General features: G+C 39.1%; 1 protein-coding gene across 1 annotated transcript in view; it reads right to left on the bottom strand.

The window, feature by feature from the left end:
* The window catches only part of DOCK8 (dedicator of cytokinesis 8), a 152,873-nt gene that overhangs the window by 81,815 nt on the left and 45,876 nt on the right, over positions 1-25,182 (bottom strand). The window contains exons 5-14 of the mRNA XM_075278396.1: positions 24,885-25,005; positions 22,643-22,855; positions 20,572-20,657; positions 17,219-17,285; positions 16,228-16,377; positions 14,849-14,929; positions 12,178-12,337; positions 11,573-11,709; positions 8,478-8,565; positions 4,730-4,892 (exon numbers count right to left, since the gene is read on the bottom strand). Coding sequence (XP_075134497.1) covers positions 4,730-4,892; positions 8,478-8,565; positions 11,573-11,709; positions 12,178-12,337; positions 14,849-14,929; positions 16,228-16,377; positions 17,219-17,285; positions 20,572-20,657; positions 22,643-22,855; positions 24,885-25,005 — 1,266 coding nt within the window. The remainder of the gene's footprint in view (positions 1-4,729; positions 4,893-8,477; positions 8,566-11,572; positions 11,710-12,177; positions 12,338-14,848; positions 14,930-16,227; positions 16,378-17,218; positions 17,286-20,571; positions 20,658-22,642; positions 22,856-24,884; positions 25,006-25,182) is intronic.

The following is a 25,182-nucleotide window of genomic DNA, read 5'->3' as shown; positions in this document are numbered from 1 at the left end:
TCCCACTACTTTCTTAGCATATAAATTGGCATCCCTTACATCAGCTCTTGTCACCGTAGAGCTAACAATCTACGGTAATCTAAGTTCCTTATGTGATTTGACATACTAAGGCCAGTGTAACAAAAGGACAATTAATCTCCATAGAACAATGAGGAGACCATGCAAAGTATATACAGATGACCTCATGATTCTTGACCACATTTCAACCCATAGTGCTAGTGCTAAACTACTAACAGCAGCTGTAGTTGGATAGGATCTAAATATGCATTATATTACATCGAAATTCTACAGGGTAAATTTTAATGTAGTAAAAGAGACATTTAGTAGTAATAAAGCAGCAGAGATACTACTACAGGGTGCTAAAATCTTCTACATATCACAACCTGAAGGTGCTGGCTACAAAAGTACATTCAAATAATCTCACTGCAACTCGTTTTAGCAAGGTAGAATGTAACTCTTCCATTTATAAGGAATTTGTCTTGGGTGCCCTGAGGCGTCAATCACACAATTGCGTTTTGATGCATTTTGGCAACACAGTTGAAAAACACATCAGAAACAAAGCATATGCTTGTCCAAACACATTTCCCATTACAAAACACATGCAAATGTGTTTATTCTGATAAGTTTTTCAACGGTGTTGCATCGTGTGAACACAGCCTAACAAGTGCAGCATCTAACTGCCATTTTGCTATCTGGTAACATGCTTTATGGCATTTGCACATTTGCATTTTACAATTCCTATTTAATGTCTTTATACTTTATTTAATGCTATTTTGCTTCTTTGTTACAATTTGTACAGTAAAACTTTTTGCTAGCAGTTTTTATATGCAGCATTTCTTATTTTTCCTTTTGTTCTTATATGGACATAAATAAAAACATGTGACCAGGTTTTTTATATTGTTCTGCTCTATTTCATTCAAATTCCAAAACAATTTGATCTTTTAGAGTTAGCTATTCTAGAAGTAGGGGCATAACTTGAGGGGGTGCAGTCGCACCGGGGCCCAGGAGCCTTAGGGGGCCCATAAACACTGGCATCAGTATTGAGATTGCAGCTTCCATCTTGCCCATAAGCCAAGGACACCCACAGATTACCCTAATGACACTAAGCGTAAATTCAGACAGAGTTTTTTGGTCCAGAACCTGAGGTGAAGGCCAACTCAGGTTCCGGAGCAAAATATGGGTAGCATCCAGCCGTGCACTCTGCTCTGGATTAGGCTCAATGAATGGGCCTAGTCCGGAGGAGGGAGTGTCTTCAGGCCGAATCACAAGGCGAAATGGCCTGAAGAATCTCACTTCTTTTGTTATATGGGAGCCGTCTTTTTGGTCAGGATTTTGAGGCGAAGATGCCTCAAAATCCTGACCAAAAAACTCCGTCTGAACTTACCCTAAGGTTGATTAAATGCCTGAGTACCGTAACCATCACGATCAAGAATTCGCTATAGGGATGAGGTAGGAGAATCTGGATAAAAGATTGCACCCGGGCCCACAAGACTTTAGTTATGCCATTAATATAATGCTGCAGTGCTGTAGTAAGGCTCCATCAATATAATGCTGTTTTCACTGACAAAACTGTAATGAAAGTGGCAGAATCCAAGCTGGATTCATGTCTGAACAATGGTAAATATCAATGGTTTCCCTAATTTGCTCTATTGGGTTGACAGCCTTTAATAAAATGTTCTGGGTTGACATATAACCATATAACCTAATAGGACATATGAAGTCATAGAGGGGGTTCCCGGCTCAGGAGCTGCTTTTATTTGGTAGAAAGAACAGATGAATAACCATCACATAATACTACATATTCTATGCAGTGGCCGCTAGACATGGGTAAAAACTGATCACCAGTGGTAGGCAATGGCAGACCGGCGGCAAAAAGCTAATTGTTACGCCAGCTTCATTTTAGAGGGGATTGTCCTTCTAAGAGTCTGTTTCCCTTTTAGTAAAATAAGATGTATATGCATGTACCATTGAACAAAAGTAATTGTTAGGTAGGGTTCACACTACCGTTGGTGTCCGCTCAGAAGGTGTCTGTTTAAAAAAAAAACAAAAAAAAAAAAACGGACACCTATCATAGACAGTTACTGTCCGTTATATCTCTGTTGCGCGTAGACCTCCATGTTAAAAAAAACAGACACCTACTGTCCGTTTTTTCAAAAGGACAGAAAAGTCCTGCATGTAGGATTTTTTTGTCCGCTTGAAAAAACGTACATGGTTGTAAATGGACACTAAAGGACACAAACGGACAGTAAAGGACACAAGATAAAATCCCATTGAAATGAATGGAAATTGCAAACGGGCCAGCTAGTGTCCATTGCTAAAATCTTGTACGGAAAATAGCCATGGACACTGCTGAGTGGACACCAACGGTAGTGTGAACGCCCCCTTAGTAAAGTAACTGACATTCTAGTGCAGGAGTAGGGAACCTTCGGCTCTCCAGCTGCTGTGAAACTACAACTCCCATCATGCTCCATTCACTTCCATGGGAGTTCCAAGAACAGCAGAGCAAGTATGCATGCTGGGAGTTGTAGTTTTGCAACAGCTGGAGAGCCGTACGTTCCCTACCCCTTTTCTAGTAGCTTCTTGTGAATCACTTTATCAGCAAGGCTGATAAGCAACATCATTTAAGCCTTAGGGTGCATTCACACTACGTATACTGAAGCTTATTCTGAACGTAAAACACGTTCAGAATAAGCGGCGTATACAGCAGCTCCATTCATTTCTATGGGAGCCGGCATAAGAGCGCTCCCCATAGAAATGAATGGGCTGCTTCTTTCACTCCGAGCAGTCCCACTGAAGTGAATGGGAAGTGCCGGCGTGTACGGCAAGCTCTGCTCATGCCGAGCCGTACATGCAACGCTTCCCATTTACTTCAATGGGACTGCTCGTACTGAAAGAAGCAGCCCATTCATTTCTATGGGGAGCGCTCTTATGCCAGCTCCCATAGAAATGAATGGAGCTGCTGTATACGCCGCTTATTCTGAACGTGTTTTACGTTCAGAATAAGCTTCAGTATACGTAGTGTGAATGCACCCTTAGTAAGCAACAAAGAACATGTCCAATGGGTTAGATAGATGGATTTTAATTTCTGTGGTGATCCATCATTCACCCTGACATGGTATAGAAGGGCAAGAAATACATACATATGTGTTATATAGGTACACATACCAGCAGCTTTGTATATACAGAAATATTGCTATTAGATAAAATAACGTTTTAAAAAGTTTTTTATCTTGTAAAAAATAGAATTAGTCATTTGATTCTTACATGATATAAGATAGAAGAATGGTTAATTTATCAGTATGTATATAATTATCATAAATTATTATAAATTACTTCATAAATGGGTATAAAGGACCTTTTGGAAGTTATCTGTCATTCTACAGAATAGGAAGGGTTTCATATGGGGGAAATTGTACATCTTACAATGTACTGTTTCTGACATAGGAAGGTATTATATTTCCTCGATGAGACTGCATTTGCAAACCATTGCAGTATACAGTGTACAGGGTCTTAAAGGCTCCGTTAGGAATTCAGGAAAAAATATGATAGAAAAATGGAAACTTTGCCTCTTGTCCCAACTATTCGAAAGTAGTTCCCTACACGTTAATGCCGAAGTATTTATCAGTGGATGGATGGCTTTTCGGAAGTGATTTTCTGCTTTGGCTTACTGTATATACTCGAGTATAAGCCGAACTTTTAAGCATAGTTTCTGTGCTGAAAAAGCTCCCCTTGGCTTATACCAGAGTCAAGCAAAAAAAAAAAAAATATGTTTATTTTATTTATTTTTTTTTTTTTGGGGGGGGAAGCGGGGGGGTCTATGACCAGCCGCAATAGTAATGTATAGAATCTCCCATAAAATAGTGAAAAGAAAGAGTCTTTGAAAAAAATATAATAAAATATTAAACTAAATAAAAGTTTTAAATCCCTCCTTTCCCTAGAATACATATAAAAGTAGAAAATTACTGTGAAACACATACACATTAGGTATCCCTGTGTCTGAAAGTGCCCAGTCTACTGAATATAGGATCTGCAGTGCTCCTGTTCCGTCAGGAAGGGGTTAATAGGAGCATTGCAGATCCCCTATATTCAGCCAGGCTGAATTCCAAGTGGGGGAATAAAAAAACCCAGTCCTCAAGCTCAGGGAAGGGGCAGACAGACAACCAAAACACCCCCTCCTCTTCCCCATCACCCAGCATCTACTGCACCCAAAAACCATTTTAATTTTTGAATTTTTCCAGTAGCTGCTGCATTTCCCCCCTAGGCTTATACTTGAGTCAATAAGTTTTCCCAGTTTTTTGTGGTAAAATTAGGGGGGTCGGTTTATACTCGGGTCGGCTTATACTTGAGTATATACGGTATATCCCAAGTCAAGTCACATGGCTTCTTGACTTATAGACTTGACTTATAGAGAGCCACTTTCCAATGGGTGGCGCTAGAGGCACTATTTTACTTTTTCCACAAATGAAAACTTATTTGTATATTATTTCATAGGAAAGCATGCAAAATATGGAGAATATATAGGCCCTTTTTAAAACATGTTAATTCTCTTGTTTAGTAAAGATACCTGTGTGCACAGGAAAGACCTTACTTCCCAAAAGGATTAAGAATCTCAATGTACAAGTGTTACATAGATCACAAATGATTTTTCCATCTGTTTAAGACAAAAAGAACACTGTAAAACTGCAACAAAAAAAATCTTTCTACCACATGACCATGTTCTAAATCTTACCTGTAAATAGTGTGGGGAACATAAACTTCTTTTATAGGAAACTCAAGGATCTCCTTATTCAGACGTGCACGGCCTTCAGGGAATGGCTTAACGGGAAGCAGCTCAGGAGTAAGGCACCCACTCAACCCATCATATGCTGGGGAGATTTCAAGCTTCAGCATACCTTAAGAAATCATTAAGATTAAGGTAATATTTATATAGGAATTGTTTAAGAAATGTTTAAATAAAAAAGATTGTAAGGCTAGGTTCAGTTCACTTTTCTGTTATACTGTTCATGTGTCTGTTTAAAAAAAAATAAAAAAAAATTATATATATACTGTACATATATATATATATATATATATATATGAAAAAAATGGATGCAAACGGATGCCATGGTATCAATATCTGCTTTACATTGACTTCAATATATATATATTATATATATATATATAACCCATATACATCTCTGTCTGTGTTTTTGCAGAGAAGGAAAATATGGCAGTCTATGCTCTCTTGTTTTGAAGGAATAAATAAATAAAAAATAGACGTATGTGTTTTATTTGCATCCATATTTTGGCCATATGTTTTATATTATTTGTTAAACAGACTTATGAGCAGTACAGCAAGCACATGATGTGAACCTAGCCTAACTAAACATCTAGTTTTTTTTGTCAGATCATTTTTATTGGCTCCAAAACCAGCTTTCTATTATCATATAATAAAAATAGAACAATCTGTACAACAAGAAATCAGACAAGAAAAATTGATAACATTAAGGCTGCATTCACACGGAGTAAACGCTGGCGTTTTTTGTGTGTTTTTTGCACATAGCGCCGCGTTTACGCCGCGTAGCGTCGCGTTAACGCCGCGTAAACGCCGCGCTATTTAGCGGTGGCGTTGCCCGGCGTTAACGCGGCGTATACGCGGCGTTAACGCGACGCTACGCGGCGTAAACGCGGCGCTATGTGCAAAAAACACACAAAAAACGCCAGCGTTTACTCCGTGTAAACAGCCTAAATTATAGGTGTAGGGAGCCCACTCCAAAGTCCATACTGTTCCGCTAAGGCATCCAATCCCTTCATCGACAAGGTGCAGTAACTTAAATAATCATTGTAGAAGAAAATGAAACAAAAAACAAGAACATATTCAAGTACGTCTAAACGTATAAACTTTTTTTTGGTGAAAGAGGAGATTCTCTAAATAATTTCCAGAGGTAGTGTTGGTTTAAAACACAGTTTATAATGTTAAAGATATAACTGTCTGAAGTGACCGCGATACTGCCATAACATAACATTCAATGAGCGGCAGGAACAGTGCTATCCTTCAGGGGGTTCCTTCCAAAGCCAATAGACCCGACTTCCTGACTACTACTCTTTAATTGATGCAGTTGAGCAGCTATAAAATACAAACATAGACTGGATATTGCCAACCCTCCATCAGTTTAATTGGTGAGTGTTTAAGTTTCCAAATAAGAGACAGGAATATTCCATCAATTCTATAAAAGTAGCATAGGGAACATATGTATGACATATAAAAGTTGGGGCTTTAGCACCGTTTTGATCATGTTACCTTTTCCCACTATGGACTTTGGTAGACAACACCAAGTTATTGTTTTAGCTTGAAACCAATCCAACAGTGGGAGTAAATTAAGTGAGATGAAGTTCTGTGAAATAGCAGTAACGTGAATACTAAGGTACTTAAAACCCCACACTACTTGCAAATGGGTATGTGCCAATGAAAAAGATGGTGGGGTTTGGTCTATGGGAAGTGGCTTATCCAATTTAACCTGAAGATTTGATCATTTACTGAACAATCTGATCACGGCCATAGAGGGATCCAAGGATGTCTCCAAATTTCCTAGATTTAGTAGTGTATCGGCAACATACTTTGAGACTCGCTCCTCCAAGGAACCACATCTAAATCCCTCTACGTCTAGGGAGGTCCTTAACGAAGAGGTTAGTGGCTCAATCACAATTGCAAAATGCAGGGACAAAAGAGGGCAACCCTGTCGGGTGCCCTTCTTAATCGCAAAGTTATAGCACAGGTCACCGTTTGCCTCTAAAAGGCCAATGGGACCGAACAGAGAAGTTACACATAGGTCAAGAATCATCGTTTGAACCCAATCCTCTTGAGGAACTTCTTCAAATAATTACACTCAAAGCTGCCTTGGCAGCATTTAGAGATAGAATGGCCTGGGTTCCATCTCCCTTCTCAGATAATAGTAATATCTGAGCAAATTATGGGTAGCGGATTTATTGGGCATAAAGCCCATCTGATAGGGGTGCAATACTTCTGAGATCAATGTGGATATTCTGGTCGCTAGGCATACATTTTAGTATCAGCTTGTAACAGTAATATAGGTCTATATGAGTCGAGAATCAAGGGAGCCTTGCCCAATTTGTTCAGGACCATCACAGTAGCCTCCCTCATGGACAGAGATAGCAATCCTACTTCGAGGGGATCCTTCAATATGTCTAATAATTGAGGGAGTACGGTCTCATCAAACTTTTTATAGAACTCATTTGTGTACTAGTAAGCTAACCCTTCTTGCATGTGTGGAGTAAGCAAAGTGATATTGGTGGCCTAACTAATTGCACTGCAGACTGCAGATAGTATCCTTAACTACATGTGTCTCAGACAGTCACACAATAGCTGGTTGACGATTATCAAGACATTGGAACAGCGCAAATCTTTTTTTAGCATGACATCCAACTACTTTTAAAGTTTTTGTATGCATGAATGAATCAAATATATATTCATATATTTCCAGCAGTCCAGTTATTTTTTATCCAGTTATTTTTTATACTGATGACCTATCCACAACGTTTCTGATCAGTGGGGTTTTAACACCTAGACCCCTCACTAATCCACTGATCTAGTTCCTACCAGGCGTTGAAAGCTACTGTGATGAAAGGAGGCAGAAACAGCTCTGCTCCTATTCATGTAGTAGTAGTTTCTGGCAACATCCACCGTATCAGCAGAGATGAAGAACCCTTGTGCTACGACTATATAGTGGACGTAGCCTGCCCTTCTGGTCCTATAACTTGGCTCCATCCATCAGAGTAGCTTCTAAGTCCTGGAAGCAGCCAGATCAGCTGATCAGTGAAGAGTCTGTGTGGTGGACACCCACCTAACAGGATATCCCGTGGAAAGGTCATCACAATGAAAATCAACTGGGGAGTGGTAAAAAACCTCTAAGTTATAAAAGAAGTTTTCTTATCACAGCAATGTATCCCTTATACAAAGGATAGGGGGCAAGTTGCAGATTAGTGGGACAACACTGATCACGCGAACATGGGTGTTTTACTCTGTAGTCTAAATGGAGCAAGGGTTGGAAAAGCACGCCCCTGCTCCATTCATTTTAATGGGACTATGGGAGGTAGCTGAAGTTTAGTGCACAACAAGATACAATTAAAACACTTTTCCAACCACAGATCCATTCAGATTGGGGAGCAAGACACCACCGTTCTCGTGACAAGTTCAGAAGCAATTTTGGTGGTAAGACTGTCTTCAACAGACAATGATATACGACAATTCACTATATTACAATGTTGTACTATATTATATTGTGAAGTACACCTATTCAAGCAATGCAGACAAACCTACATATGAAGTTAAGCTTACATTTCGTTCTTTCACCATGCTGTAGTTATCAGTAACAAAAGCTTGTGTTCACTCATTATACATAAACCACAAAGACAATAGGAATATTGTTCCTTAATTTGTACAAAGTTCACTAAGTCATGCAAGGCACTACTGCCCTCACCTGGTATACATTTTGCACGTTTCTGCAATGATCTTTTATAATCTGCCAGATACTTGAATAAATCTTCGTCACTTAGTTTGTCTCCCTCCTAGTGATAAAAACATACAAACATTAGATTAAGTATAACATGTACATATATATATATTTGGTCATTGATAAATATGCTGATGAACTTTGTATACCACACCAGCCAAAGATGTGTGGCCATGAAAATTAGACAGTAATAAGTAAAATACAATATTTATTTAGTCAGATATAATAAAATAACAGCAGATGGTAAAGAACATGATTCAGACAACACAACACTAGACGAACATGTAAGGCAGGTGAAAATATAAATAAATATCATGCATATAATATCATGGAATGTATCTTTTTTGCAGACAAAATGTGCATAACAGGTACAAAAATTCATACACACTCCAAATCTACCAGTTAAATACTGGACAGGTGGGTGTAGAATGGGTAATTAGTAGATGAATATATAACTAACTCCAGAGACAAGCACATAGACATATATCTAACTCCTTCAAATAACAGGGAATTCAAATCCACAATAAGTAGAGCCAAATAGCAGGAAGTAAATACATGTACACACTATATCTCTATAAATGCCATGCCCATAATGGTGTGAAAGTATATATGCCTAATCAGAGAGAGCCAGCATAACAAACATAGATCCAAAATACTAAGGAGTTAAGTACCTGTAGCCATATCTGCAACACCTGCCCTAAAAGAGATGCACCACAAATGCGGGTACCCGGAGGGTCGCCTCAACGCGTTTCGCCAAACGGCTTCCTCAGGAGGCAGCCGTTTGGCGAAACGCGTTGAGGCGACCCTCCGGGTACCCGCATTTGTGGTGCATCTCTTTTAGGGCAGGTGTTGCAGATATGGCTACAGGTACTTAACTCCTTAGTATTTTGGATCTATGTTTGTTATGCTGGCTCTCTCTGATTAGGCATATATACTTTCACACCATTATGGGCATGGCATTTATAGAGATATAGTGTGTACATGTATTTACTTCCTGCTATTTGGCTCTACTTATTGTGGATTTGAATTCCCTGTTATTTGAAGGAGTTAGATATATGTCTATGTGCTTGTCTCTGGAGTTAGTTATATATTCATCTACTAATTACCCATTCTACACCCACCTGTCCAGTATTTAACTGGTAGATTTGGAGTGTGTATGAATTTTTGTACCTGTTATGCACATTTTGTCTGCAAAAAAGATACATTCCATGATATTATATGCATGATATTTATTTATATTTTCACCTGCCTTACATGTTCGTCTAGTGTTGTGTTGTCTGAATCATGTTCTTTACCATCTGCTGTTATTTTATTATATCTGACTAAATAAATATTGTATTTTACTTATTACTGTCTAATTTTCATGGCCACACATCTTTGGCTGGTGTGGTGTTTGAGTGCTGCTTTTGTGGCCTATTGGTATTGATATGCGAGGAAAACGTTGGTGTGTGATGAACTTTGTATAGTCTATTATTAATCTGCTCTGATTGGGTTCTGAATAATACAGTAAGCATGGAGAATTGACCAGAATTTTTGTTGGAAAACAATACACAAATAAGTATACCGTATGCTATCAAAAGTATATATATATATATATATATATATATATATATATATATATATATATATTTCAAAGAAAAATAGTTGCAGCAGCACCAGCAAATCTGGGGAGTATCCCACAAATTGCATGGCAGAAACCCCTCTCCAGGCAAAAGGGTTTGCAATAGAAAAAAACAATCCGGTCTGTCAGCAACTTGTATGGATGGAAAATGTCCTTTTATTGGAAAAAGCAGTACACCAAAAAAAAAAAAAAAGGTGGACCCCACACAGTATTACGTGCTCCACAATGGACCCTAAAAAGTATTACGTGCTCCACAATGGACCCCACACAGTATTATATGCCCCAGAGTGGACCCAAACAGTGTTATGTGTGCCACAGTGGCCTCCAGACAGTATTAAGTGCTCCATTTTGGTCCCCACACTGTATTACGTGCTTCACTGTGGCCCCCATACAGTATTACATGCTCCACAGTGGCCCCCACACAGTATTATATGTTCACAGTGGCCTCCACACAGTATTATATGCTCATAGTGGCCCCAAACAGTACTATGTGCTCACAGTAGCAACCACAAGGTATTATGTGCTCACAGTGGGTCCCACAGGATATTATGTGCTTAGCAGTGGCCCCCACAAGGTATTATGTGCTCACAGTGCTCCGCTTCTTCCAAGAGCTGGTGCTATTATTATACTCTGGGTCTCTTCAGAACTGAACACAGATGTGGTCTCACCAGCGCACTGTAGATCGGGATCACAATTTCTCTCTTCCTACTGGTTATACTATACGTTTAGCTATACAGCTGTAGAGCACGTGGTCCTGTGGATGTGGATGTGCTCTACATCCTACTTGTTTTCCTTGCTCCCTGGCACTTATTTTGAGGCTGTCTCATATTAAGAGCCCTAGATCATTCCCTGCTGAAGTCCTAGCTTACAAACTGCCAATGCAATACTCAGATAGGCAGTTTCTTCAACCCAAGTGCATTACTTTATATTTGGAAACAATGAACTGCAGTTTTCATTGTTTGGACTATTCATCCATTAAAGTCAGATCTGTTTCATGTTACAAACCCAACCAGGAGTTGCACTATTACACACTTTTGTGTCATCAACAAACAGGCAAACTTTTTGCTATGTCACCTACAAAAGTTTTAAAAAGAATAGAACCTTGGACAGACCCCTGAGGTGCAGCACTTGTTCTGAGAATGCACAACATCAACAACAACAACAACAACAACAACAATCTGATATATATTCAATTGTGAATCCACTGAACTATCCAGGGATTAAGTCCAATCTTCAATAATTTATCTACCAGCTCTTCATGTCACACTGTGTCAAAGGTAGGTGATATCCACTGCGCCACCTTCATCCAACACTTTTGTGACATAGGTAAAGAAATCAATAAGATTTGACATGATCTGCCCTCAGTGTGTATGTTGATCTCTACTAGACAAATTCTATATATATGTTGAGTGATATACAGAAAACCCATAATATCATTCACCTGCTTAAAGAAAGTGGTTTGTGTAATTGTGGTGGGCTTGAATGGTGATGCTGAGCCTTCATCTATTGAGCTCGCTCTATCAGAACATCTCCTTGGTGGTCCCAGGGAAGACCTCCTGTCACCAGCTGCGGTCTTACCTATATAGACAGAAAGACATAATGTATGTATGAAGCAAGTGAAAAAGTTACACACAGAAGTAGCAAGCACAAAAGTAACAGTAGTTACAATTCTTGACATGACTTTTGTGCCGGTATCGCACTAACTGAATTGTTGGTCAGCTAACCTACTGTATACTGGAGGGTGCTGTGTAAAGTGCCCCCCTCCAGTGTCAGCTTCCTTTTACATACTAAATGCTAGGAATCATTAGCACATCACAGGACCACAATGCAAGTGTGCTCTCAAGGAATATAACATCTGTTATAGGTTAGTTTTAGACAATTTTCACAGAACTTGGTAGCACTTTCAGGTCTATATATGCCAGTGATCAGATGAGTGAAGCTTTTTTTTTCTAAAAATCCTGAATGATAAGGAGACAATAACATTTTCTTTTAATGGGAACACGAATAATAGCAATTTTTATTTTAATAAAATGCAACTTGGCATACCATTCCCATTTTCTGCTTCCGGTACTTCTCTTTCCAGCGTCATAACATTAATACAGCTTTGGAGGCTTATTGGTATCCAAGCAAATGGCATACGATATTTTCCTAGACGCTGACAAAAGTTTTCTGCTTGAGACTTAAGCTTTTCTATTTTTTCTTTGGTCTGCAATAAATGTAAATAAATATATAAATAAATATGCACACTAAAAGCAGTATATACTACTCTGCAATAGTAGGCCTTATCACTGATGGTGACGATAGGGAATACAGAGACTTAAACCGGGATTTTGTTGAATGTTGCCAGCAGAACCAGCTCAGGATTAATGCTGGGAAGACCAAGTAGATGGTGGTGGACTTTAGTAAACAGAGAAGTGCTCCGACCCCGGTGGAGATCCAAGGGACATACATCGAGATAGTCAGGACCTATAAGTACCTGGGTGTGCTCCTCAATAATAAACTGGACTGGACTGATCACCTGATGGCGCTGCACAGAAAGGGTCACAGCAGGCTCTACCTGCTCAGGAGGCTGAGGGCCTTCGGTGTCCAGGGGCCACTTTTTCAACATTGTGGTTGCTTCAGCCATCTTTTTCGGTGTGGCCTGCTGGGGGAGCAGTATATCAACCAGGGACAGAAATAGACTTGACAGGCTGATCAGGAGGGCCAGCTCTGTCCTGAGGAGCCCCCTGGACCCAGTACAAGTGGTGGGTGACAGAAGGATACTGTCAGTGGTGACCTCCATGCGGGTGAACAACTCCCACCCCATGTATGGGACCCTGATGGGACTTGGCAGCACTGTAAGTGACCGTCTGCTTCACCCCAAGTGTGAGAAGGAGCGCTATCGCAAATCCTTCCTTCCAACCGCGATCAGGCTGTATAATCTACATCAGACCAAGCGAAGATCACTCCGCACAGAGAACTAATGATTATGATTGTGAAGTCTTCCTTCTTTCTTCTTCTGTTCTTAGCTGTTATGGACTCCTAGTTTATCTTCTCTTCTCAGCTTATGTGTGTCTACTTCCGTAATATATTACTGTGTTTTATCCTGTATCTGTATTACTATGCTGCTGTAACATGCTGAAATTTCCCCACTCTGGGACTATTAAAAGATTATCTTATCTTATCGCATATAGCATTTACAGTAGTAGATCTGTCATATGTGTAAGCAATAAAAATAACAATTAAATATCAGTCTCTTATCAGACTCTCCTATACAACTATCTACCATACCAGGCTAGTACTACCAAAACCTGGCGTACACTTGTGTTTTGGCACAAATATTAATGCAATAATGCTATATTTTTTCTCAATATTACATTGAAAAGGATGGCATTCATGCAGAGTGCCACATCCATCAAGTCAATCACCAAAGCAAATAATGAATGTGTACAGAAAAAAGAGGGAATATTTCAAGTTGGAATGTGGGAAATGTACGAAACTGTTGTTTAAAGTAGAATACAGCAGTCTGGCTTACTTAGCAGCTAAGCCAGACAAAATTTAAAGCATACCTCCTATTACAATGGTTCTGTCAATCACTTCTCAAGTGATGTATCCCCTAGTGAGAAAACTTCCCAAGTACACCCAAAGTAGAGAGTATCCATATGGGTGCACGTACCGCACCCTGAGAAGCACTGTCCTTTTATAAACAGCTTTGCAAAAATGAATAGTACATATGAATATTCTTATTAAAGAAATATATTTCCTTCTCCTTTTCACAGGTTGAGTTACTTTCTACATATTAGTCTATGAAGAGGGAAGGGGAGGAGGAAGCTGCTGATACATTTTGTCACTCTGTGTGTCAAGTAGCTCCAGTAGATGACAGAATTCTGGACCAAAATGTAATTCACTTTATTTAAAAATGTTGCTGTTTTATGCCTGAAGAAACCTCTGTAAAGTTCCTGCAACTAAGTGTCTCCCTTCTAGCTAATTTGTTGTTCACTCCCAGTTACTAGCAAAGGTCCGTCTATAGATACAGTAGGCTTTAAAACAGCTTCACAGTAAGCAGAAATAGGAGGGACTGTTCTGTCTTCACAAAATGAATGCAGAGAGGAGGAGCTGTTTTTCAGGGATGCGTCAGGGATATATTTGGAGACATCATGCACTGTATTTGCAGTCCAGCGTCCTTGAATTACCTATATTATGTTCTCTTGGACTTTTCTCAGCTATTTCTTTGCTACTGTATTACATGTTAGGGGGCGCTCACACTACCGTCAGTGTCCGACAGCTAGTGTCCGATGCTAAAGTCCGCGCAAAATCTTGCGCGGACATTAGGATCGGACACTAGTTGTGTCCGTTACATTTTGCATTGATTTACTGGGACATCGGGTGCGTTCTTTTATAGTCCGATTTTTCAAGCGGACAGCATAAACCTACAAGTAGGGTTTTGCTGTCCGCTTTAAAAATCGGACATCTTTGTGAACGGACACTTAAGGACTGTAAAAGGACACTGATAGGAAACCATACTTGAAGGTTTCCATGATGGCTTTGGAAATTGCAGCATTTCCAATGTGTGTATCTTTCTCCTATGTATGGATGGGATACTGTAAGTATCAGGCCCTGATCTTATACTGAATCTAAACTATATCTCAATCTTCTCAGCCATCCTGCTCTATAACTTGATGTCTGCAGATTACACTGCATTTTCTTGGTGACTGGTTACCTTGAAATAAGTTCATACCTTTCCACCATCAGAATCTTTCAACACCATGTATGGCTCTGCACAGTCAGAGATTTCTCCCTGTTGAAGAACCTTTTCAATCTGTAAGACATATCAGAACAAATTTCCCGAAAGTTACTTGTATGCGTCATATCTTTACAGTTTGTTATCTTTGCTTGGAGGTGAACCAGTTTTGCTGATATCAATAATTATCAAACTGCAAGAAGTTTGCTTTACTTATTCTGCACTAATTGATCTCTCTTCCTATATATACACCACTGTATAACTGTAGATAGATAGATAGATAGATAGATAGATAGATAGATGGATATTTTATAATAAAAAAAAATATTGAATTGAATTAAATTGAATATGAACATTATTTACTTGCAGGGGATAAAAATCTGCCCCGGTTATGTTATGTATGTACATGTTCATCGCTTGTTACAAGACAGAGTAATAATCAGCTATTTCTTCATCACATGATAGGGACACATTTTCATGTGCTGGAATAAAAGGTTTCTACTGAATAGCTGTGAGAAGAAATCCTGAAAACTGTAGCAATCAAAACAGAAAGTATATAAGAAAAGGTTTATTAGAACTTCTTTTAACTCTTGTGTAGAAAATAAAACTGGTTCTAAATTGACTGGGACAAAACCTAGAAGACTCACGCCCTGTATGATTAATATATAGAACTTCTTCCCACGACCGTAGTGGTTATTGGTGTCCACAAACACTGATTTGCAATGCATAAAAAACAGGTCCGCATGTGAATCACGGATCCGAAGAAAACTTGTATGATGGTCTACACTTGTCTGTGTCGCAAATGTGGGCAAATGTTGGGCATGCTTGATAATTTGCAATCCTCTTATATGGCATGGACACACGGATGCAAAAAATGCACTAGTTTGGATCCAAAGAAATGCATGTGTCTGGAATTTGATCTGCTATTGTGGATATGCAATTGCAAATCAAAAGTACGGTCGTGTGAAGGAAGCCCAAGTGAAAACACGCAGCTGGTACCACATTGTTTATGTTTACCCTAAGACTACATTAATATGAGAGTGAATAATGGCCATGTGATGTCACACAACTACATTTCAGTGAATGAGGGCTATTTATATGGCCGTTAATTTGATGGTCAGTTGTTAAGGACCATCAAAATATAGGCTGCTTTAACAGTCAAAAACTTAAATATATGGGGAACCTGTGAAAACGGGTGTCCTTCGGGTGCAAGACAGCAGTGAAAAATGTACGTTGCACCTAGCTCTAGCCTTTCTCAAGATCCATGTATTTTTCACCAAAAATATAATGATGACTACTGACAATGTAGTCAGTATCTTTCAGGTGAAGTTTGTATTCCCTAAGATTTGTGCTGCCTCTGTATTCCTCATACTCACCTTTACAACTAGGAAGATATCAGGGGAGGGATAAGTAATGGAGAACAATGCAGTCCTTGCTTGGCTTGAAGCAGCCACACTGGGTGTATGAGTCCGTAGATATTGTTTGAACACTTCTGAATTCAAATCACAATGAAAATTCTCTGAAATCTAGAAAACAAAAGGTACAATGTCTGTCATTTCATGATATTTGTATAGTTACATTGAAATGCGATTAGCAAATGTTGCAATAAACATACATGTAACAGATGATAACAGTGGCACATATAGAAACCTTGAAGGGCCATGGCCACAGTAAACAGACTGTTGCAGAGAAGAACACTCAAAGGTCCCATGTCGCAGCAAAAAAAGCACTCTGGGAAAAACTGTGTCGGCAACGAATCGTGTTTTTTCCCGCAGAGCTTTTCAAAAAAAGGTCTGTAGATGTTTCCTCTGCGGACCTTCTGCTTCAGTTATACTTATAGGGAAACTGCTGGCGTTTTGGTATGTATAATTGACATGCTGCAATTTCCAAAACTACAACAGTTTTGTCTGCTGCGCATATTTTTCCACAATGTGTGGATGGGATTCACTTTGCAGGAACTGTAAAACGCCATGTATTTTTTCATGGCATTCCCGCTGCGGCCAAACCATGGCGTCTGTGCCATGTGAGGCCCCAGCCTAAAAGGGGTATTTCCATTAAAATATGGCATTGATAAGAAATGCCATTACTTTATAATTTGTTTGGCTCCAAACTCTAGGATATCCAGTGGATATGCCATAAATGCCTATTCCTTTAAAGGAAGCACATTGTACTGTATGTGTAAAATTCAGTGCTGTACACTTATACTATGTATAGTTTCTCTATATGTTTTTAATTTCTTCTAAGCCTCAGATTAATGAAGGTGGACTGTATTCACTGGAATAAGCTTGAAATAGATTTTTTAAATATGTTACTTTTCATATTTGCTTTAAAATATATGGTATGTCACAAGGGATGACATTTTATTACCTTTTTTCTTTCTTTACAGTCATAAAGTGCAAGAGTTGCAAACAGTGGCTCAATATCAATGTCAAATCTGTTTAGACAAAGAGGAAGAAAAAGTTAAGGATTACGATGTATATAAATGTATTACAAGTATATATCTATTTAAAATGAGCCTGGTATGTTGAATGTGCAGTCTAAGGGAGCTTGCACATGGAGTAACGCTCCGCTCATTCTGAACGTAAAATTCGTTCAGAATGAGCACGTAAAAACCAGATCCCATTGATTTTTATGGGTGCTGGCATATGTGCGCTACCCATTGGGAGGCTTTTAATGTGATACATGCGCAATTGCAATTCCTCCTTCCCTCACAGGGTAGTTTCTGCAGGCTGAAAAAAATCTGCTTCAGGAATAAAGAGACTTTTTTTTACGCTGTAAAAAACATATAAAAAACGCATAAAAAACATATAAAAAACCACATCAAAAAAAGTGTTGCGTTTTTCCGCTTTCCAGTGATTTCAATGGGCGTTTCAAAGCAGAATCCATCTGAATATAGGTCATGTCACTTTATTTTTCCTCTAGCTGACAAAAAAATAGCTAGAGGTAAAAAAGTGTTCCTGACTCCCACTGAAATGAATGGAAGGGTTTTTTGGGGGAGAGGTAATTTTGAGCCAGATTCCTGCCATAGGTTGGTCACACTTAGACACATATAAGATACTAAGGATATCACATATGTGTTTAGAAAAGCTGCTTATCTTGTGATACACATATCTGAATATGTCCAGCCAAGATAAGGAGTAAGATAGGACACATACACAGCTCTGGCAAAAATTGAGAGACGACTAGACAGTTTTCTAAAAATCAGCATCTCTACATGTCTGACAGCCATTCCATTCCAGTGTCAGTTGAATTCCAACCAAAGTCCACCTCATTCTATTTAGGGCTAAACATAGATGAATATAATTGTGTCAGCTCACTCACGTGTCTCTCAATGAATGTGTCCAAATGGTCTTAAGGTAAGTAACCTTAACGGGATGCCTTTGTAATCAGAAAGATGCACGGATATCCAGCCTCTCAGCCCGAGGTATAAAACGCAACCATCCAAAATTGAATGCTCCAGCATCAGAATTTCTCCAATAAAACGTAGCTTTTATTTGTGAAAGAACATATAACGTTCCATAAAATTTAATAAACCATAATCGATGGCAGAATAAAGGTACAAAGAAACGTCTGGCGACGCTTTTCGGGGCGTTAACGCTGCCCCTTCCTCATAGCCTGAGGAAGGGGCAGCGTTAACGCCCCGAAACGCGTCGCCAGACGTTTCTTTGTACCTTTATTCTGCCATCGATTATGGTTTATTACATTTTATGGAACGTTATATGTTCTTTCACAAATAAAAGCTACGTTTCATTCTATTTAGGGTCCATTCACACAGAGGAAAATAGCGCTGAATTTGGTGCTGAATTTCAGCGCTGAAAAAAAAGCCTCCTATTGACTTCAATGGGTTCCTTTCTCTGCTAGCAGAAGCGAAATTCTGCTAGTAGAAAAAGGAACCCATTAAAGTCAATGGGAGGCTTTTTTTTTTAGCGCTGAAATTCAGCACCAAATTCATTGCCATTTTCCTCTGTGTGAATGGACCCTAATTAATGTGCTTCTGATAGGTAATCACCTGAGCCAAATCTTATTTAACAATGGAAAGTATATAAAAAACACTGCTGTGGTCTTCACAATCCTCTTGCAATAGGACAAGCTGGATGACAAAACAAGTGCTAGGAATAGCCCAAAAGTAATTTGAATGAAAAATAACTTTTAACCATGTCAAAGGAGTTGAAAAGAAAAGTTTGAGTGAGGAAAAGAAGGGCGCAATTCTGTCTTTACTAGCAGAGGGATACAGTGAGCGTCATGCTGCCTCCATCCTTAAAATTTCGAAGACTGCAGTCCATTACAACAAGGTCAAGCAGTAGGCATTGGGGACAACAAAGCTACAGACTGGCAGAGGGTGAAAGCGACTCTCCAATGACTGGGATGACATCATCTTATTCGAATGTCACTCAGCAACTGCAGGATGACATCAAGTGACCTACAAAAGGAATGGCAAATGGCAGCTGGGGTGAAGTGCAAAGCAAGAACAGGCTCCTAGAGGCAGGGCTCAAGTCATGTAAAGCTAGAAAAAAGTCTTTCATCAATGAGAAGCCTAAAGAGAGCCAAGCTGAAGTTTACCAAAGATCATAAGTATTGGAACCTAGAGTAACTGGAGTAATCTTCTCTGATGAGCCTAATTTTCAGCTTTGCTGATGGAGAGGCGTACAAGCCACAGCATCTTGAACCCACTGTGAAATTTGGAGGAGGATCTGTGATGATCTGGGGATGTTTCAGCAAGGCTGAAATTGGGCAGGTTAATCTTTGTGAAGGACATATGAATCAAGCCACATACAAGGTTATCCTGGAAAAACACTTGCTTCCTTCTGCTCAGACAATGTTCCCCTACTCTGAAAACTGTTTTTTCCAGGTGGACAATGCGCCATGCCACACAGCTAGGTCAATCAATGTGTGGATGAAGGAGCACCACATCAAGACCCTGTCATGGCCCAATCTCCAGACCTGAACCCCATTGAAAACCTCTGGAATGTAATCAAGAGGAAGATGGATAGTCACAAGCCATCAAACAAAGAACTGCTCACATTTTTGTGCCAGGAGTGGCATAAGGTCACTCAAAAACAGTGTGAAAGACTGGTGGAAAGCACGTCAAGACACATGAAAGATGTGATTAAAAATCAGGGTTATTCCACCAAATATTGATTTCTGAACTCTTCCTGAGATAAAACATTAGTATTGTTGTTTCTAAATGAATATGAAATTTGAGGTCTGACAGCACGGCTTCTTTTTTATTACTGTATTTTGATGATTTCTCATTTGCTGCAAATAAATACAAATTATTTTACTTTGAATTTCAGAAACAAGTTGTCAGTAGTTTATATAATAAAAGAACGAAGTACATTTTACTCAAAAATATACCAATGAAGAGAAAAATCAGAGAAACTGAAAATTTTGCAGTGGTCTCTTCATTCTTGCCAGTGCTGTATGTTTCTAAATGTGATTATCAGAATAGGGCAGACCAGCCTATACAAAAACAGACTGATGTGATTGTTCCTACAAGTATAAAATTCACTTTGGCCACTAGATGTCACACCAATGTTTTTTTAAAGGGGTATGCTGCCTTTATATTAATTAAGCTTCAGTGTATGACAAAAAGTTCTGTAACTTTCTTTTATACTCTGTATCAATATCATACACTTATTAAATCTCATAATGCTGCACAATATTCAAAACTAAACATTATGAAATAAGCATGAACCAGAAAAACTGTTAATATACTGTACTTTAGAGTATGAAGCTTGACCATTATTCTGTATCCCATATGCTCCTTTGGACATTCTGGTACAGGGCGTATTTCAACAGTATCCTCCTGAAAGATGTATATTGAGTATTAGGATAAAAATGTGCTGGACACACAGTATACTTACTGTACTTTAGCATTATTAATTATTATTTTAACATAGGAATGGTTTTATTAAAAAAAATAAAATAAAATCTACTATTAATAGAATACTCCACACAAAACTTATCTGCTTAGTTATGTTCAGCGTTGGGCCTTTGGGTACAATGCCAGACTCCTGCCTAGCTGTTTTTTAATATCATGCTCTGCACCTTCAGACACTATTCTCCTCTAAAGAGGATCTGTCACCAAGTAGATAATGCTAACTGAAATATAACATTTGATTCTTGTCTTTTTCCGGATCACTTTGGCGCTTTTCTTTTTAAAACCCATCCACCCATTCAAAAGATATGGCCCCTGAAAGATTACATATAAGCTAGTTCTGATTCTCCATTTGGGCAGGAATCACTTGGTTACCTTACATATAATTTTCCAGGGGCCATATCTTTTGAATGAGTAGACAGATTTTAGAAAAAAAAACAAAACACAAAATGATGGGAAACGTCAAGAATAGAGATGAGCGAGTAGTGAAATATTTGAAAATTCGAAATTCGATTCAAGTAGACCTCAATATTCGACTATTCGATCAAATATCAAATCCCATCATAGTCTATGGGAAAAAAATGCTCATTTCAAGGAAAACAAAATTTGACCAATTGGAGTCACTAAGTCCACAATGACACCTCAGGAAATGATGACAACACCTCTAGAATGCAACTGGGAGAGCAGGGGAAGCATGCCTGGGGGCATCTAACAAGCCCAAGTCCCAGTATTACGCCACTATCACAGCCTATCAACTACTTTGACACTCCAAACTCAATATAACCTCCTATGGAAAGTGAAAAAATACTTAGAAACCTTCTTTCCTCTACATTAGTATGGACAGAAAGTCACATTTTAAGCTAAAGAAATATTAGCATGCACCCCTTTAAATCACGTTGCCCAAGACAACCGCAGATGGCATACGCAAGGGGGAAATCAAACAGCCCCCACCCTTAACTGTCATTGTGTATGTGTGTGAGATGTGGTGAGACCTCCAAAAATTACTTTTGTGGCCCTTGAGGTGAGCCCTTCCAAATTAAGTTAGAGGCCCTTAAGCTGAGATGGAGATGGGAAACAGGAGATGGGAAAGGTAGATTGGGCGCACAAACCTATGTATGTTTGATGTATACAAGCGTACTGTATAGCAAGTATACACCTAGCTTACAACAGGTATAGGACAGGAGATGGGAAAGGTAGATTGGGGGAAAAAGTGGTACGGAATTGGAGCCCTAACAAGGGATTTTGGGAAAATAAGTTGCAAAAAGATTGTATATACAGATGGTGTATATATAATCTTCACGTAGTTGTAGATGTAAGTTTAGCTCTTATAAGAGCTGTTAGTGTAAGATTCCTGCCTAAATAATTCTAATCGCTAGCTAACCCTAGCAGAACGTCTATCCCTCTCTATTTCACAGTCGCATCTAAACCGAAACTGACACCCACTATTCTTATAAAGTGGAGGTCACCTGATTGAATCATCCAATGACTGTATACATTTTTTTTTTCAATGCCTACGTTGTCGTAGTTCCTGTCCCACCTCCCCTGCATAGTTATTGGTGTAAAACAAGCCCCAGGGAAGGTGGGAGGGGAATTGAATTTTTACTGTGTTTACCGCGTGGTATTACACCGAGTACGAGTATTTCGAATACCGTAGTATTCGATCGAATACCTACTCGATCGAATACTACTCGCTCATCTCTAGTCAAGAATCAAATTCTATATTTTCTTTAGCATTTTTTACTTGGTGACAGGGCTTCTAGGCTTCCAAAGTCCTTCTTTACAGTTCATAAAAAACATCACCTTCAGATGAGGATGTATAGGTTTAAATATAAGGAAAATAGGAACAAAATTATAAAAGATAACAAATGAAAGAAATAGAATAAGGTGAGGCAGTAACATTAGCAGGGAAATACCTCATCCATTGGTGGACTGAGGGCAAAAACCTCAGCATGTCTGTTAGCTTTACGAGCATCCTCAGTTTGCTTCTCTAGGTCGTCCACATTTGTGAGATGGAGAAGATTCTTCAGACGACTTTCTGGATTTAAGCCACGTAGATCAAATTCACAAGAAGTAATGGTAGTTTTTTCAGATTCACCAGGCAACCTCATTACAAGACCTGCGTCAGTCTACAAAAATACACAGAACAATAGTCTCTAGAGACTGAAGCAAAATGTAAGAGGATCAAACATTATAAAGAAATAACCAGTATCCTAGTGATACTTCCATCCCATGAAATTACTGGTGATATAGCTTAAAGGGTTTGTCTGGGCTTATTTTTTTTCTATGACCTATCCTCAGGATAGGTAGGTCATAAATATATGCTCGATAGGGGACTGACACTCAGCCCCCCGGACCAATCCGCTGTATAGAGCAGCTTCAGGCAGGAAGCAGAAAGCTCTGTCTGTTGTCTAGCGGCTCGACACCTTCACTGCATCTCAGCTCCCACTGAAGCCACTATACACTGGAGGAAGCTTTCTGCTTCTGGCCTCGCATTGTTTAAAAAAACTTAAGCCCAGGTAACCCCTTTAAAGTTGCACTCCCACAAAAAAAAATATTCTCTGGTCTCAATTGTAGTGAAGCTCATCTTTTTACCAAGGGTTGTATTTGTGAGTTACATACTCTCTTCTGGTCCTCAGCTGTGTCATATGACTGACAATCTGATTCTGCAATTGACATAGCAGCTATGTAGAAAGGAAGTCAGTTTCTCGCATTTGCGATCTCATTGATATAGAGAAACTGACTTCCTGTCCACACATAAGGTGCTGAATCAGCTGAATGAGCTTATTTCTGATCACATGACACGGCTGAGGCCCAGAAGATAGCAAATAACTCACAAACACAGACACCAGTAAAAAGATTACCTTCACTACATCACTTACATACATCACTTAGCTTTCTAATTGGCCAGAAGATAACATGTTAGTGGGATTACTACTTTAAGGCCCATTTACATGGAGGAGTTTGTGGCAAAATCTGGCTCTGTGGAACCCAGAGCTGAATGAGAAGCTGAGGCTTGTCTTTCCACCATGGCTTTGCATGTTGATTAGTCTCATGTATAATGGGGTTAATCAGGCGTAAGGTCTCATGCTGCAGTTTCTCTGGTGATTCAGCAGATCGAGCAGGACGCTCCAAGATCAAGCAGGGTGTCTCTCTTTTTAGCTTGCTGACAAAAAGAAGTATCCATCACTGTCTCCTATTGAAATAAATCCACTTCAAAATCAGCTCCAAATTCCTCCATGTGAACATACTCTAATGGTGGAAATGCTGAACAGGGTTAGAAGTAATTGTATATAAACATGGCAAAAAATAAAGAGAATTCTACTTCATTTTCAACAGGCGTATGAAGGGCATCGGCATTCTGACGTGGCTTTCCACTGCTGATTAGGCCCAGATGAATGGGCCGAATCAGTAGGGAGTCTCTAGTTGCTGAATCCGTGGCAAGATTGAGCAGGACACCGTGTGAACATACCCTTAGTGTGTATAGTGTAGCGTGGGTCTACTTGGCTTATGGGCCAGATGGAAGCTGCAATCTCAATACGGATGCCAGTGCTTATAGGTCCCCTAAGGCTCCTGGTGTGACTGTACTCTCTGCACCCCCTCAAGTTATGCCCCTGAATCACATTAGGTTTACTGCAAAGCCATACACAAGATACTGTAGCTGTTGTCCGAACACTCATTCAGCTGAGTTTTCTCACTGCCCCTTTTCTTTTCCTCCATTAACAAGCCATGCACGTTTATTTTAATGGGGAGAGGGAGCCAAACATAAAGTGTCTGTCTACAGTTTTTTTTCCAGCGCATAGAAAGAATCAGGGAGGCCCCCACACATACTGTATCAGATTGCTGTCATATTACTGATATTAGTATAATGTACTTTCTTTTTTTTATTTTATTGTGAAGTGTATAAGTGCATACACAACTGATGCTAAATATATGCTAAAGTACAGTGAACAAGGGGTCCAGAGGATGCAGCTGATCCCAAGGTCCTGGTGCCTGAAGTAGTCCACAAGACTGTCTACCATATAAGATAGCACTAGTATTATAATTGGTCATTGTATATATAGTGTATTTATAATTACACAATAATGTAGAATACACTTCAGTGCTTTACTTTTATAATATTGTAAATATCGGAATATTCAGTACATAGAAAATTACCTCTTCATTTAGTCTGGATTCTAACTCATCAGTTTCAAAGATCTGTTTTTGAAGAGTTTTTTGGAAGTCTTTTCTAGAGCCACTTCTAGTAAAGTTACTTGTACCTGAGTTTTCTTGTGTCCTAAAAGTGAAAAAGAAAATGGTTAAGGGCATTTAAACACCACATTTTGCTGTACTACTATTTTAGGCAAATTCGTACAAAAATCTTGTCTTTGGCTCAACAAAACACAGCAAAATAAAAAAAAAGCAGTGTTTCCAAAATGTGGGCCATTAGTAATTTTAAAAAAAGGAATTCATC

The sequence above is a fragment of the Leptodactylus fuscus genome, chromosome 1 (assembly GCF_031893055.1).
Source record: "Leptodactylus fuscus isolate aLepFus1 chromosome 1, aLepFus1.hap2, whole genome shotgun sequence".
Lineage (NCBI taxonomy): Eukaryota > Metazoa > Chordata > Amphibia > Anura > Leptodactylidae > Leptodactylus > Leptodactylus fuscus.
Note: the sequence above shows the minus strand (reverse complement) of the source record. Positions and strands in the feature narration are given on the sequence as shown.